The 17,649-nt window shown below is 38.9% G+C and overlaps 1 protein-coding gene across 1 annotated transcript in view; it reads left to right on the forward strand.

Moving 5' to 3' along the window:
• Nucleotides 1–503: 503 nt before the first annotated feature.
• The window catches only part of PDS5A (PDS5 cohesin associated factor A), a 204,231-nt gene continuing 187,085 nt past the window's right edge, over nt 504–17,649 (forward strand). Inside the window, exon 1 of the mRNA XM_044680438.1 lies at nt 504–644. Within this exon, the coding sequence (XP_044536373.1) occupies nt 504–644 (141 nt within the window). The remainder of the gene's footprint in view (nt 645–17,649) is intronic.

The following is a 17,649-nucleotide window of genomic DNA, read 5'->3' on the forward strand; positions in this document are numbered from 1 at the left end:
CGGCCTAAGCCGAGCCCCTGAGGCCTCGGCCTCTCTTTCTCCCCGGAGGCTGCCGCCCCGGTGGGAGGCTGGGTCGGGTGGGGAAAAGGGGGGATCCCCGAGCCCTCCTGCCCCACCCCCAAGCCCCCGGAGCTACCGGGATCCGGGCGTTGGTTGTTTTCGGTGAGGATTTCATTGTGAAATGTGGACCGGGAAACTCCAGGCGGTGGCCCTGCACTCCTCGGGGCTGGGGAGAGACCCCACGGGGCCTGGAGGAGGGGGAGGAGAGCTTGCTAGGGGAATTGAGGCCCTGGCCCCGCGAGACGCCCAGCCAGGGGGAGGAGAGGACGCCAGGAAGAAGCCCCGAACCTCCCGACGAAGTCCTCCCTGGAGTCTGGGCCCTTTCAGATTTGAGGTTTTTGAAATGAAAAAGAGGTTAGAAAGTCGTCCATTTCCCGCTGAACTTTTGTTTTCTGACCGATAGAGGCCGGTAGAGGAGCGTGGAAGAAAAGTTGTCCCCCAGGATGGACTTCCCCACTGCACAGCCCAAGCCGCCCACGGCCCTCTGTGGCGTGGTGAGCTCCGATGGCAAAATCACCTACCCTCCGGGGGTGAAAGAGATCACGGACAAGATCACCAACGACGAGGTGGTCAAACGGCTCAAGGTATTCCCCGCAATGCCCGGCTGTTCTTCGAGGTTGACAGCAGGGGCTGCTTTTGCCTTCCTAGGTAGAGGACCTCCCCAGACTAGGTGTTTGCTGGTCTTCTGTCGAAAAGTCTCTTTATAAAACCAGTAGACTAGACTGTTCTATTTATTATTTGCCTGCTTGTTTGTTTTTTTAAAAGATAATAGAAGATTCATCCTGTTCAAACATTGCTTTTTTTAAAAAAGAAAAAGATATTGGGTGTGTCTTTTGTAAACTTTTGAGAGGTAGGGTCATAGTGTTGCATTATGGGAGAGTTAGAGAATTAAATCTTTCGGGATTGGAGAAAATGCCAGTTTTGTCCCAGACAGATAAAAAATAAAGTGTTGATGCAAAAGAATTCTGGGGGAGAAAATAAGTTGAAAAGATGTTAAGAGTTGAAATTTTATCTGCAAGTTGTTTTACAAGTGTAGATACCTATATTCTTAGAAAATTTTATTTGCCTGAAATACTAAAAAACAAATGAAAGTTAACAATTTCCTGAAAGACTTAACCTATAAAATAGTTTCACATAATTGAATTTGTGTATTATTTGATAAAACTGTTGAAGTTTAATATGACTTTTTAAAGATTTCAGATTTGGAATAATGTGTTGACATGAGCTCTGTGTGATGTTAAGGTGATTTAATACATTGGATGTTTGACTAATTTGCTCTATTGGTATGGTGTTTATCAAAGCAGTTTTGTATACCAGTGGAATTAATTCATACAAGCTATATCCCTACCCCTAGCCAGCTTGACATTCATTTTGTAGTTAGTCATGGATGTATGGACACATAACTTATCATTCCTGTTGGAAAAATAACTCAAAAGCACCCCCTGGCTGGCAGTTGGTCAGTCTTCGTCTTAATGTCAAGGATGGTACTTTGAGATATATTTCTTTTAGGGAACTTATTTTAAAACTTTTCATCGGACTAACATGAGGTATGCAGTAATGAAAAAATGTGTCAAGAACTAACTTAAGTCCTCAGAAAACTATCCAATGGAATCTGGAGGTGGATTTTACCGGTGAATTTTCAAAGTACATTCTTCTTAGGAACTATTTCAGTAGGGCTTTTGTGTTGTAGCTACAGTGGCTAGTAGAGGTAAGAATGGATGTATCAGAATTACATTATCTGAAAGCTTCTTAGATATCATCTAGTCCAGCTTAGCTGGACAGGATTCCTTTACAAGACCTCCAGTGGGAGTGCAATGGCTTAGTAGATAGGGTCTGACTTGAGTCAAGCAGAGTTGGATTCAAATGTTACCTTTTAACAATTTATTGATGATATGATAATGAACTAGTCACAACTTCTCTGAGCCTTAGTTTCTTCATTTGTAATACTAAGATAACTAAGATAACTAATACTATGTACTTCACAGGATTGTTCTGAGGTTCAACTGAAATCATGTAAAGGTACATGATAGTACATTTTCAACCATGGTGTCTCTGTACTAGCTGTCCCCCATATTGTGGAATACTCATCACTTCTGCCTCTTGGATTCTTAATTTTCAGAGTTCAGGTCAGGTGTCACTTCCTGTTTTACAAGGTCTTTCTGATTCTCCTCTTATCCCTAGTTGTTAGTTTGGCCTTCCCTCCATTACATTATATTTACTTATCTATGAACATGTTGTATTATCCCAAGAGTTTTTTGACTTCATAAGCACAATCTCTTAAATAGTAGGTATTTAATAAATGCTTCTTGAATTGTAAAATGGGTAAAAGTGTGCATGGAGATATGAGATGGAAGTATGTGTGGAGGGAGTAAGTTTACTTCACTTTGGCTGAGCTTAAGTTGATAAAATTAGATAAGTGGTGTAGTGAATAAAATTAGCTTCATTTTGTGACTTTCTCTAAAACTCAGCAACTCTGTAGCAGAAATAGAGGAATCTATCCCCCTCCCAAGTTGGGAACAACGGAAAGTTAAGGAAGAAAGAAATTCCAAAGTGTTCAAAGTACAACTATCAAGTGGTGGACAGTACTATAAAGGCTGTGTATTAATAAAGCTATAGAGGGTGTGATGGAATGGGAGAATGGGAATGAAAGGTCTTGAGCAGGGGTCAGCAACCTTTTTGGCCGTGAGAGCCATAAACGCCACATTTTTTAAAATGTAATTTCGTGAGAGCCCTACAATGCTCACAGTGCGCACTCCTGTAACAATGTGCGCTCAGCGCCTGAAAAAAAATTGACTTTATGGCTCCTTCAGAAAGAGTCATACGTTGCTGACCCCTAGTCTTGAGGTTAGTAAGAGGCATAGAAATGGAAGGTTGAGATTGTATTGGGACATGGGAATTTCATTTTCACAGATGTTACCTGGAAATTGTAGTACTGTGATGAATGGTGGTGAGTTTTGTTCTGCTTTATTTCTTTTTTACTGTTATCATATTTGCAAAAGACAACAAGCATGAAGAGTTCCACATAAAAAGAATAGAAAAAATTGCACTTGATTCTATGAATTTCTAATACATATGTACATATTTTTAGTATGTATTTTTTTTTAAGCCCTTGCCTTACCTTCCATCTTGGAGTCAATACTGTGTATTGGCTCCAAGGCAGAAGAGTGGTGAGGGCTAGGCAATGGGGTTAAGTGACTTGCCCAGGGTCACACAGCCAGAGTGTCTAAATCCAGATTTGAACCTAGGACCTCCTGTCTCTAAGCCTGGCTCTCAATCCACTGAGTCACCCAGCTACCCCCTTTAATATGTATTTTTATATGGTAATTTCAACATGGTCGTGCGTGTCCACATTCCCTTTTAAAGCTGCTTTTCTTCTGTTTATTTTAAAAATATTTCTTTGATACACTTTTATGTTTTTTTCCCCCTTGGCACCACAATCTCCTACAGGATTGCTATAGGATCCTAACAGATGACTAACACAAAAAGTTTAGGAGTAGAAAAAAAACATAGGCTGAGATCAAAACTGGTTCCCTGATGGGTAAATTTATATGGTTGGGGCCTTTATTTACCACTTGCCTCACCCCCAAATATCCATCAGGATGATGATGGAACTTTTCCCACAAATTTTTCCTTTCCCCTTTTTTCCTTTAATTTTTTTTTTCACAAATTTATTATCTCTTCCTCCTACTCCCATTAAATAATAAAAATAAGAATGAAACCCTTAATGAAACAAATATACACAGTCCAATGAAACAAATTCCCACTTTGTCCATGTACAGAAATTTATTTCTTGTTTTTTTATTTTTTAATCCATAACCTCTTTGGCAGGAAGTGGGTGGTATTTCAGTTTAGCCCTTTAACACAATGATAAATCATTGCATTGATCAGAGTTCTAGTCTTTTAAAGTTGCTTTTCTTTATGATGTTGTTATTGTATAAATTGTTCTAGTTCTACTCACTCTGTAGTCTATCTTCTTTAAAACTGTTCTATCATTTCTTATGGCACAGTAGGATTCCATTACATTGAAATGCCATAATTTATTTAGCTGTTCTCCAAAAGATGTGTATATACTCCCATAATTTATGGTTTTTGACTACTACAAAAAGAATACTATAAATATTTTTGTAAATGTAGATCTTCTTCCTCTTTTTTTGATCTTATGATATAAGCCTCATAGTGATACTACTGGATCTTCCTCACTTTTTTGCATAATTTTTTTTCCCTTCATTCCAGTTCTAAATCTTAAGCTGTCTACAGAATTTTGCCACTTATACATCTTGCTATCACACCAGAATCTACATGTGTAAACCAAATTAACCATTTCATCTTCAAATCCAATTTCTCTTTGTGCCATCACAATTTGAGTAAGTTCTTTAAGCTTTTAATTTTTAGACTTTTGTATCTTTCTCTATTTCAGAATATTCCCTATCTAGTAATTCAAATAATATGATTTTTCCCCCTTTTTAAGATCTCTCAGATTCTTTTGTCTCATTATTCCTACTACTTTAGATTCTCTTGCCAAGATTACTTTAATAATCTCTTAGCTGATCTCATGTCTAGTTTCACCTCACTTCTGCAAACCACTGTGAGATTAATTTTTTTATTAAACTCTTAGCTTCTGTCTTAGAATCACAACTGTGTATTGGTTCCAAGGCAGAAGAACAGTAGTAAGGGCTAAGTGACTTGTCCAGGGTCACATATTTAGGAAGTTTCTGAGATTAAATTTGAATCCAAGAACCCCCATCTCTCTCAATCCACTGAGCCACCTAGCTCCCCTCTGAACTAAACTTTCTTAAGCATAATTTCCAGCATGTTATTCCCCTGTTTAATAATTTTTTTTAAGATCCTAATTTGTGGGTTATGAACATCTTTCAGGCCATCAGTTTTTTTTGCTAATGGTCAGTTTCATTAAGTTGTTCAGCATAATTAGCAAATATGCTTTCTATAGCCTGAAATGTCTCACATACATATTTTTTTGGATGTTCACAAGTACTGTTATGAATAAAATATACATTCATTTAAGTATTACTGAATATGTAGTTGCTTTTTGTAATTTTCTAAGTTAATAGATAAATAAATATACTTCTTTCTTATGCAGTATGGTCTTTAAAATTTGTTGACTGTGAATAGTGACCTCATACTTGAAAATCCTTTGTTTCTCAAGTTGGCATGTAAAGTTCGGTACCAGCTGGCCCACATTACCCATATAACCATTTCATTTTTTTTTTTTTTTTTAAACCCTTACCTTCTGTCTTGGAGTCAATACTGTGTATTGGCTCCAAGGCAGAAGAGTGGTAAGGGTAGGCAATGGGGGTCAAGTGACTTGCCCAGGGTCACACAGCTGGGAAGTGTCTGAGGCCAGATTTGAACCTAGGACCTCCCATCTCTAGGCCTAGCTCTCAATCCACTGAGCTACCCAGCTGCCCCCTTAACCATTTCATTTTACTCTCTTAACAAGGATGTCTAGTTTTCTCCTGTATGTCATAAATATCAGTCAAAAAGTATTCAGTATTAATTGTTAGCCTGGATCAGGTACTGTGCTAGTGGATGAGGATAGAAAGGAAAAAACCAAACAAAAACAGTCCATGACTTTAATAAATTTACATTTTAATAGGGGAAATAGCATACATCAGAAGATAAAAGATAAATATGGAGAAAATGGAAAGTAATCTTGGAGGGTATGGCATTAGCAGCTGGGAGACTAGCAAAGGCTTTTTAGAGGAGGTGGTACTTGAGCTGAGTCTTTAAAAGGAAGCCAAGGATCCTAAGAGATGGAGATAGGGAGAGAGAACATTTATTTCAGTCATAGATGGAGAATAGCTGAAAAAGACTAAATTGGGAGATAGAGTATCTTGGTTTTGTTTGTTAGCTTGTTATATGGTCATCTGGGGGATCAGGAAAGTTTTTAGTTAGGCAATAAACATTTTTTTTTTAACCCTTACCATCTGTTTTAAAATCAATACTGTGTATTTGTTCCAAGGCAGAAGAATGGTGAGGGCTAGGCAATGGGAGTTAAGTGACTTGCCCAGGGTCACACAGCTAGGGAGTGTCTGAGGCCAGATTTGAACCTAGGACCTCCCATCTCTAAACCTGGCTCTCAATCCACTGAGTCACCTTGCTGCCTTCAGGCAATAAACATTTATTACCTGTGTTAGGTACTATACCAAGTCCAGGAGATATAAAAAAAAAAGACAATCCCCACTATCAAGGAGACCCACAATCTAATTGGGGAGACAAACTAACAAATTTGTACAAATAAGTTATATATAGGATAAGGAGGAAATAACAGGGAAGGACTAACTTAAAGGGGTCGGAGAATGCTTCCTATAGAAGATGGGATTTTATTTGGGATATGAAGGGAACCAAAAGGTAGAAATGAGGAGAAAGAGGATTCCAGACTTTTGGGACAGCCAGAGAAAATCCCTAAAATAGAGAGATGGAGTAGAACAGCAAGAAGGAGGCCAATATCACTGGATTGAAGTGTGCATGGGAAGAGGAGGGGTTGTAAATAAGGTGTAAAAAGATGGAGTTAGAAGGAGGGAGTGTAGATTATGAATGCCAACCAGAGGGTTTTGTATTTGAACTTGGAGGCATAGGGAACCATTGAGTTTATTGAGTTGGGGAGTGAGGGTGACATGATCAGAGGAAAATCACTAGCATTTGAATGGAGGATGGATTGGAGTGGGGAAAGGCATGAGATAGGCAAGCTTACCAGCAGGCAATTGTAATAACCAAGATATGAGGTAAAGAGTGTCTGCAGTAGAGTGATTGGCAGTGTCAGAGGACAGAAGGGAGGGAATTTGAGAGAGATTGCAAAGGCAAAATGGATAGATGTTGGCAATGGATCGGACATGGTAGGATAGGAGATAGTGAGGAGCCAGGAGGATTCTTGGGTTGTAAATCTTGAGAGAGTTAAAGAGAGTTTTTCTTAATTTCTTCCTTTTTATATTTGAGGCAAGGGAGCAAAAAGCTTTCTGAGTAAGAGCCCCCTGCTGTGCAGGCTGCCAGTTTGTGACAGTTAGGAGGGTGTGGCTGAGAGTCAGTTACAGCCAGCAGTTTGGAAGGAACTTTTTGGTCTCTGGGTCCCCTGGGGAGAGGAGTGTGTGGCTCTCTCTCTCTCTGGGACTGTGAGGAGTCAGAGAAATGGATTTAAGGCCTTAACAGCCTTATTGATTATTGATTATCTTGGGTAGATAAGTAGATAGATAGTGGGTAAATTATTAGATAGAGTAGAAAAGTTAGGCTGGAGCCTGGCTCTGGCAGAAGGCACTGCCCCCCAAAGGCAGATAGATTAAGGGTTTTCTAGACATTTTTAATTAGGATTAGGGTCTTAGGTATGGTTTTAAGCTATTATAAGATTACCCTCAAGTGAGATTCCTCCTTTCTATTTCCTATCCATATTTTCCTAATGATAAACTAATGTATTTAAGAAACTGTGCTCCTGACTTTTGTTTGAACTCCTACCCCCAAAATTTAATCCTTCACCAGAGTCTTGGAGAGATGGTATTGCCCTCTACAGTAATAGGGAAGGGGTGTGTGTGTGTGTGTGTGTGTGTGTGTGTGTGTGTGTGTGTGTGTGTGTGTGTGTGTTTAGGGAGAAAGATAAATTCCACTTTAGACATATTAAGCTTAAGACATTTATTGGAAAGATCTACTTCAAGATGTCAGAAAGGAATTTGGAGATGTGAGATTAGAGGTCAGCACAGAGTTTGAGTCAGGTAAATAGATTTGAGAATTATCAGCATAGATATGGTAATGAAATCCATGGGAGCTGATGAGATCACCAAGTAAAATAGTATAAAGAAGATGGCTTAGGACAAAATTCAAAATTAGGACTCAACCCTACAGTTGTCATTGTATGGAAGAGGATCTAGCAAAGAGACAGAGAAGTGGTTAGCTAGATCGAAGGAAAATTGGGAGAAGGTGGTGTTGATAAAACTTAGGGAGTAAAAGAGTGATCAACATTGTCAAAAGGTTGCAGGGAGGTCGAGGAAAATTAGAATTGAGAAAAGGCCACTAGATTTGGCAACTAGAGACTTTAGAGAGAGCAGTTTCAGAGTAAGGATAAGGTTGGAAACTGAGCCATAAGTGTTAAGAGTGAGTGAAAGGAGAAAAGGGGGAGGCACCAATTATAGGTGACTTTTTAAAAAGAATTTGGCCACGAAGAACTAAGGAGATAAAGGGTGATAGCAGAGATGGAGAATGGATTCCAGTGAGGCTTTTTTTTTTTTAAATTTTTAGAAAATTTTTCCATAGTTACATGATTCATTTTTCCTCTCTTCCCCCCCAAGCCACTCCATCCCCCACCCCCATAGCTGACATGCATTTCCACTGGGTTTTACATGTGTCATTGATCAAGACCCACTTCCATATCATTGATAGTTGCACTGGGGTGATCATTCAGAGTCTACATCCCCAATCATGTCCCCATCAACTCATGTGTTCAAGCAGTTTTTTTCTTCTGTATTTCTACTCCCATAGTTTTTCCTCTGAATGTGAATAGCATTTTTTCTCACAAGTCCCTCAGAATTGTCCTGGAGCATTGCATTGCTGCTAGCACAGAAGTCCATTGCATTCGATTTTACCTCAGTGTATCAGTCTCTGTGTACTCCTGGTTCTCCGTTTTTCACTCTGCATCAATTTCTGGAGCTCATTCCAGTCTAGTGAGGGTTTTTTGTGAATGGGGGGAACAATAGGTATGTTCAAAGGCATTAAAAGAGTTAGGGAGAAATTGAAGATAAATGATAAGAGTGGTGATGACAGAGGGTCAGTTTGTTGGAGGAGATGAGATGGAATAGCATCTCTTGTATAGGTAGAGAGGGGTTGACTTTTGTAAGGAAAAAGGCTCCTTCATTTGAAATGGGTGAAAGATGAAGAACTGGTGGAAGGCACCTGCAAAATAAGAGATGAAAAAGAAGGGAGAAAAGGAAACTTACAGCAAATGGACTCAGTGGTACTTGCACAGCATCTTGAAGGAAGAGAAGGATTGTGTGAGTTGGGGATGAGAAGGAAGTGTATTCCAGACTTGAGAGACAGCCAGGACAAAGGTATAGAGACAGGAGCTGCATTATCATGGGTGAGGAACAGAGAAGATAAGTCTGGCTGAATTAAGGAGTGTGGTGGGGGAGTAATGTTCATTGAAGCTGGAAATGATGGATTGTGGTCAGGCTGTGAAGGACTTTAAAAGCTAAACAGAGGAGTTTTATATTTTATCCTAGAGGCAATAGGGAAGTTCTAGAATTGATTGATTAGGGCTTATGGGCAGATATGTCCTTAAGGAAAATCCCTTTTGACAGAAGTGAAGGGATAGATTGAAGTAGAAGAAATGAGATAGGGATTCCAGTTAGGAGATTTCTTCTTAACATCCTTAGTTCTTTCACTTTCTCCTCAATGGCATGGTTTCTTTCCAAGAAATTGAGACCCAAGAAGGTTAAATGAATTGCTATCTAAAGTAAGCACCAGAAATGAAATCTGAATGCAGATTCTCTTGACTCTAAAAACAGCACTCTTTCAGTTATACTAAACAGTGATTCCTCACCTACCTCAAGAGTTACATTCCAGACATCCCCTCTATAGGTGAAAATCCTTGAAGTAGCGGGAGAGCAAACAGACCTGTTCTATAGTCATTGAGCCAATCAGCGCCTAGGATACAGAACACAGTGCTGGTGAGGGGGCACCCATGTGTCCCCAGCTATTGGTTAAGTCAGTTCAACCCCCACCCTAGGAACAGTATTTCTGTATCTCTTGGCTATCTGGGCAAGATAGGGAAGGGCCCCTCTGTCCCTGGGCCCCACTTCTAGGGGCCCTGCCCAGCATCCCTGGTGTCCTCGGAAGTGTCCTATCAAAGTGGTGTATGTGTCTTCGAGATTGTTCTTCCAACTCCCTGCCCCCTTGTGACTCCCTTGTGTGCCAGGCCCTGTCCCCTCTGGCTTCTATGCTCCCAACATGCTTCCCCATCCATATTTTCTCCCTCTGTGAGCAGCCTCCCAGATCAGGGGAGCCCCTGCAAGGATCCCTCCACACTTTGTTCTTGCCCCAGCCTGGCTGTGTGTCCACAGGTCTCATTCCTCCTTATGGCAAATGCACATCGGGCACCTAGCTTCCCCCTTTCCCACCCTGAAGATGGGGGGCGATTGAACTCTGGGTACTAGGGCTACAGGCCTCAGTCCTCCAGTCACTGTTCTGCCCACTTAGACCTCCTTCCTACCCCTGAGGTCATCTTCACCCCAGAGGTTTGGACAGAAAGGTGTTCTCCCTTCTTAGCCCTCCTGTGCCTCTGGTTTCTGTTACTCCGTCCTGCTGTCCAAAGCACCTAGACTGGACTCAGCTGCTCTCTTGGTTGGGCATTGGGTAGTGGTGGGGAGGGGAGTTGCTGTTGGGTTTTTCATTCAATAAACTGGTGGTTTCTACCCCCTATTTTCCCCCCAAAAAATCCCATGATGTATCAAAAACTCCACAATATAGAATTAGATCTATTTTTTTTTTAAATCCACGATACAGTGAAGCCATGATAAGTGAACTGTGTTATAGCCAGGAACAACTATATTGCCTCCCTGTTGCTGCATTTAACTTCACTTCTTTCATTTTTTATGTTATTGTAGTGCTTGTAAACATAAATTTGCTTTCTCATATGGCAGTTAGGTTACACAGTGGATAAAGTGTGGGGTCAAGAGTTAGGAAGATCTGAATTTGAAATGTGTCTCTTATACATATGAGCTGTATGACTCCTGGTAAGTCACTTAATTTTAGCATCATTTTCCCTATCTGTAAAATGGGAATAATAATAATAGCACCTACTTCCAAGGTTGTTGTAGTGATAAAATGAGATGATTTCTAAAGAACTTTGTAAAACTTTGTAAACTTTAAAGCAGTATACAGTTATTGTTATTATTAAATTGCCTCATTATTTGTATATTAATGCATTACGTAATTTGCTAGTGATGATAACAGTTTATGTATATATACACATATACATAACACTGCTATCATATATATACTATTTACATATTATTACTATTTGCACTAGGGTGATCATTTAAACATTCGCAATCATATCCCCTTTGAACCACGTAATAATCAATTGTAAGTTTTTCTTCTGCATTTCTACTCCCACATTCTTTCTCTGGATGTGGGTAGCGTTCTTTTCCATAAGTCCCTCAGAATTGTCCTGGGTCATTGCATTGCTGCTAGTAGAGAAGTCCATTATGCTTGATTGTGCCACAGCATCTCAGTCTGTGTGTATAATGTTCTCCTGGTTCCGCTCCTTTCACTCTACCAATTCCTGGAGGTTATTCCAGTTCACATGGAATTCCTCCAGTTCATTATTCCTTTCAGCACAATAGTAATCCATCAATATACAATACATCAATATAACAGTTTCTTCAGTAGCTCCCCAATCCATGGACACTGCTTCATTTTCCAATTTTTTTTTTTTTTTGCCACCACAAAGAGTGAGGCTATAAGTATTTTTGTATGAGTCTTTTCCTCTATTATCTCTTTGGGGTACAAACCCAGCAGTGGTATGGCTGGATCAAAGGGCAGACAATCTTTTAAAACCCTTTGTGCATAATTCCAAATTGCCTTCCAGAATGGTTGAATTAATTCACAACTCCACCAGCAATGCATTAGTGCCCCAATTTTGCCACACACCTTCAACATTACTTTCCTTTGGTGTCATACTGGCCAATTTGCTAGGTGTTAGGTAGTACCTCATAGTTGTTTTGATTTGCATTTCTTTAATTATGAGAGACTTAGAACACTTTTGTGTACTTATTGATAGTTTTGATTTCTTTATCTGAAAACTGCCTATTCATGTCCCTTGCCCATTAAAAAGATGACTCTTAAACAAATAAATCATATTTAAAAAAATAAAATGATAAGCTTTATCCCAAAAAGATCAAAGGAAAAGGATCTAGGTGCACAAAAATATTTATAGCAGCTTTTCTTGTGGTGTCAAGGAATTGGAAATTGAGGGAATGCCCATTAATTCAGGAATGGCTAAACAAGTTGTACGTTATGATTGTGATGGAATGCTATTATAACTGTAAGAAATGATAACCAGGATGGTTTCAGAAAAAAAAAAACAACTGAGAAGATCTATATGAACTGATTCAGACTGAAGTGAGCAGAACCAAGAGGTCATCTGACACAGTAATAGTAGTATTGTAACAGGTGACTGTGTATGGAAGCTACTCAGGTCAGTACAATGATCCAAGACAGTTCTACAGGACTTATGATAAAAAATGCCATGCAATTCCAGAGAGATAACTGATGAACTCTGAGGGCAATTAGAAGTATAATTTTTTTCACTTTTTTTTTTTTTTGCTTTTTTTCCCCCGACATGGCTAATACAGAAATGTTTTGCAAGATTTCACATGTATAATTGATAGCATATTGGTTGCATTCTCAGGAGGTAGTCAACTCGGCCTTCCTGGGAAGGTCCATTTCAAATATTGTTAACCACTCCAACAGCTATAAAAATTGGAGAAAAAGACACTTGGATTCATTGCTCACATATAAAGAGAGCACCTTCTATAGAAACTGATTGACTGTATCCTATTATAAGCATTGAAGATAATAGTCCATAAAAAGTGGACACCATTTTGGGAACACATTGAATTCCTGCATTTTTATTTGGCTATTGCCTTTTATTTTTCTAATAGAATATTTGATTTTTTTTATTTCTTATACTTAAAATACATATAATCAATATTAATTTTTAATTCTGCAGTAATATGCTATAATATTAATGCATATCCACAAAGCCCTAGACTATGGCAACCTGTCATTTATTGTTAAATATTATAAAACTATGATTAATGATTATGGCTGATTCCAGAAGAAGGGAACAACAGAGCCACTGTACAGTGAAAAAGAAGCACAAGGTCCTGGAGACCAACCAGTCCCATTGAGATTGATGAGAAACATATAGTGCCATGGAGCACAAGGTCAAAAAAGATCATACCAATCCAACTAGGATTGTTGAACTTTTATGCCAATACTAAAGGCCTTGAACCTAGTGTGAGACTCGAGGTTGTGATGCTTAACATATGTTAAGTTGTAGGATTCTTCGTACTACACTACCAGTCAAGTACTGAAGGTTGGCAGTCATCATTATAGCTCCACTATCTATCCCTGAGAATGAAGCGAAATTAGACCAGAGAATGACATTTCCCTTTTACATAAAAATCTAATCCTCTTTTCTCTTATGATATGTCAACTTGCTATAGTTTTGGCTGCAAATGGGCAAGTGCAATATTACTGCATTGTGTTTTTACAGATTTATGGTACAGAATTTACTTTAATTGGACCCTAACATAAGGGCCTGTTATGAATTTATTCTTGTTTACTTAAAAATTTTACATACATAGATTTTTTTATATTTTGATTCTTATTTTGAATTTTTATCTCTCCCAAAATTCAATTTTCTTGTGTTTTTTTTTAAGTTTTTCTTTTGAGAATTGACTCATACACCCCATAACTCAATGATGTATTCTGAGCTGATCTGGGTGTTTCCTTTTTAAACACCCTCTTCAGGGGGTATTGTATTTTTATAAAAATCCAAGCCTTAAAATTTTGTTCAAGAAAAATTTTTTCAGAAAAGGAAGTCTGCTAATGCTTTGAAACCAGAAAATGGACTATTTGCCTGCAGAAACCTACACCAAATCAAGGTGATCCAGAAAATATGCCTGCATAAATCTATACTGAATCAAGACAATCCAAAATGAACTTTGGGGTACAACTAATTGAATTTGAGGGGATTGAAATCAATTACTTAAATTGTAAACTCTTATGCCAAAGGGGATTGCCCCCTAATTGACTTTTTGTCAATGTGCCTAGCAAAACATTGGTTTTGCTCTCTTTCTTTCTATCTCTTCTACTTACCTCTTATCTCTTAACTATTGTAGTTAGAACTTTAGGGGTACAAGATGATTTTGTCAAATGATCAAATTGGGGAGACCAGTCCCAAATGATCACAGCGGGATTGTGATAATTAAATTAAGTCTACACATAGGGGGCAGCTGGGTAGCTCAGTGGATTGAGAGCCAGGCCTAGAGACAGGAGGTCCTAGGTTCAAATCCGGCCTCAGACACTTCCCAGCTGTGTGACCCTGCGCAAGTCACTTGACCCCCATTGCCTACCCTTACCACTCTTCCACCTATAAGTCAATACACAGAAGTTAAGGGTTTAAAACAAAAAACAAATAAATAAATTAAGTCTACACAAAGGTGAGAGCACCTTCCAGTTCTGGGAGATCCTAACCCACGTGTGCTAGAGTGAGTAACCAATCAAAATTGAGACACTGCCCCCTATGCTTTCTCTGAGAAAGCAGTCTATTGTGATTGGACTTGTGAATTAGGAGGGAGGAGCAGGAAGTGATGCATAAGTGACCCCTTTAAAAGGAGAGGATCCTCAGTCAGCTGAGGGATTGGGTGGAAGACAGCATCCGGGGAGGACCTCTTCTGGTTCATGGAGGAGTGTTGGAATGCTGAGACTCTGGTGGGACCTCTGACTGCTTCCCTTTGAATTGTCACATGGTAAGTTAGGCTGTCTTCCTTTCTCCTCCCTTGGTGTTTCTGGAGGCTCTACCCTCAAGAAGGCCTCTCTTGTTTGTCTCTCTTATTAGAGGAGGCCTTGTGGCTAGAAGCCTTGTTTAATTAACCTCTGTGCCCCTCTCCTGGGCCTCTAAATTCTTACCTGGTCCAGAGTTTCTCTCTCTCAATCTCCCTACCTTCAACCTTCCTAATTGTAAATAAATAAACTCCCATAAAAGTCAATTTTGACTTGAGATTATTCCTTAATTGGAGAAATTTCCCCTGGCGACCACCTTTTAATATATTGAACCCATAAAACCTCTTTTCCCCCTTACATTTTAAAATATACAGTAGGGGAGAGAGAGAATTCAAAACTCAAAAAAATTTTTTTAATGAACATTATAAATAATTAAAAAAAAAGATGAGTCTTTACTTTCTTAGGAAGTTCGGGGTTTTTAAAGGAGCTTTGCAGTTTTCTAGAAGCAATCCTGCCTATTCTGGTTCTAACTCATATATCAGCATGTCTGTACTATCTCTCCCAAAGTTCTCTATCCCAATACATATTGTAATCTGGGCAATTGGACATTCTTTACCACTTGATCTTTTCTGTCTAGATGATACTACTAAGCTCCTTTGAGTAAACAGATCATTTCTATTAAACTCCTTTGAGTGATTACAGATAATCGAGGTCCTGTAGTGCTCCTAGGTCATGATGCATTCAGTATAATATCTTTCACAAAGAAGAGCATCTGGAGAACTATTCCATCTTCTCCATCACAGTGGTGAACAGCTATAGCAAGCATTATGTTTCTCCATTTTATGCTTTATTTAAAGGGTTATTGAGTAAGGTCATTTCTATTATATCATTTCAAGGAATCTTAAATGATTTTCTTATGTAGATAGATGATTTGTTGGGAAAAGAGCCTGTAAAGCCATGACTTTGACATTTTGGTTGTCCAAGTATGGTGGTTCCAGTGTCTTTGATGGAGAAAACTTTTAATTTTCACAAATCTTTTTTCATTTTTCTTGTGTTTGTTGTCCTTCTGTTTCATCCTTAAATGCCATTTGGATGTCTTGCAAAACTTTCTTTAGACATGTTTTGCCTTTCTCTTTGCTATTTTTTTTTTTTTTAAACTCTTACCTTCTGTATAGGGCTAGGCAGTGGGGGTTAAGTGACTTACCCAGGGTCACACAGCTAGGAAGTGTCTGAGGCCAGACTTGAACCCAGGACCATCTCTAGACCTGGCTCTCAATCCAGAGCCACCCAGCTGCAGAATACCACCTCCCCCCTCCCCCTTTGTCTATCACTTTTCAGCTATTTTCTTGAAGAAAGAAAGTTGCAAATGAGATTTTATGTCATTTATAATAAGCCTTTGGACTTTCACATTTCTTCTTCCTATATATTTTTTGCTCCATCTTTGCCTTTTTCTGACTTCACACTGAGGTCACCACGTATCAGAATGTATATTCATTTAATTCGTAGGATCTTGTAATGTCCTTCGTAGAATTTCTTTACCTCTTCATCCTCAACAACAGATGTTTGTACATAAGCTGATAGTAATCTCATGGTGATCTTTTTGTAGTTTTGTCATCAGTATTGCAAGAATGTGATTAGCAAATATCCTATGAAAAAACATTTCTTTTGTCTTTAGGTTTACTGTAAAATCCACTTCTATGAAGCTATCCATTTTTTTGGTTCCATCTTCATTCTTCTGGTTTGGTTTATAGCATTATTGTCAAGATTGATATGATTCACTAAGTTACTGGAAAAGGATTGTACAGTCGGTTGGAGAATCAGTTAAGTTGATGTTTATGCCCACCCTTTTAGTACTATTAGTGCAGAAGTGGAAGGGTAATGTGTTGGTTATTTTTTTGTTTGTTTCATGGTTTTCTGTGTCAAAAATATTAATCTCCAAATGGCCAGCCAACTGGTGATGAGCCTCTAGCTTGGTCCCTGGGCAAATAAACTTGACCTGTTACTGGAGCAATGTTCAAAAACTATCCAGCATGAAACAAATAAGACCTTATTCTCTGCCATCACAGTTTTTGGTAGCTCATAGTCATGTCCTCACAATGATGAGGCAAAAGAGTAGGACTTAATATTTCTACAAATTGAAAAATATTATGAGGATAGAAGGCAGCCCTTATGGTATCATTACAAGTAGTATTGTTGGGGGCAGCTGGGTAGCTCAGTGGAGTGAGAGTCAGGCCTAGAGACAGGAGGTCCTAGGTTCAAACCCGGCCTCAGCCACTTCCCCGCTGTGTGACCCTGGGCAAGTCACTTGACCCCCATTGCCCACCCTTACCAATCTTCCACCTATGAGACAATACACCGAAGTACAAGGGTTTAAAAAAAAAATTAAAAAAAAAAGTAGTATTGTTGGCAGTTTTGATTACTTGCCCATTAAAAAGTCTTTCTAATCTGTATTGTTTATACAAAAATCCAAAGGGGTCTCTGTAAGTCTTTGCACATGTTTTCTCAGCTTGGTAGTTCTCAGTGCCTGAATGTATTTTATACAGTAGAAAGATTGAAATCTTTGTCTAATGATTAGAGATTTAGAGTACTTTTTCATGTATTTATTGATTTCTTTATCTGAATGAAAAATATTTTAGAGGAGTATCCTGTTTTGCTTTTTTTTGTTGTTGTTGTTGTTTTTAGAATTTTAGAGGAGAGGTAGGACTAAGTGATTTAGGATCTGGCCTGCTATTCCTACAGTTTCATGATGGATTGATTCGTATGACCTCCCCAGCCTGACTCCCTCTGTGCTGGAAAAAATAGAGATAATATTAAGAAAAATGGGAAAACAGAGAAAATGGAGTAAATTTATATTCCATAAAGAAGCACGTGGGGTGAACAGGGGAGAAGATCAATATACTGGAGGGGTAAAGAGGTTGGAGAGAGGAAATACTTAATATTTAAGTGCATTGAAATTAACTTAAAGAGGGAAGAATATCAGATCCATTGGGGCAGAGAATTGATTCTCTCCCTGTAGAGAAGTAGAAGGGTAACAAAAGGACTGGTGGGGAGGGAAGCAACACTAGGGAGGGAGAGAGT

The sequence above is a fragment of the Gracilinanus agilis genome, chromosome 6 (assembly GCF_016433145.1).
Source record: "Gracilinanus agilis isolate LMUSP501 chromosome 6, AgileGrace, whole genome shotgun sequence".
Taxonomy (NCBI): domain Eukaryota; kingdom Metazoa; phylum Chordata; class Mammalia; order Didelphimorphia; family Didelphidae; genus Gracilinanus; species Gracilinanus agilis.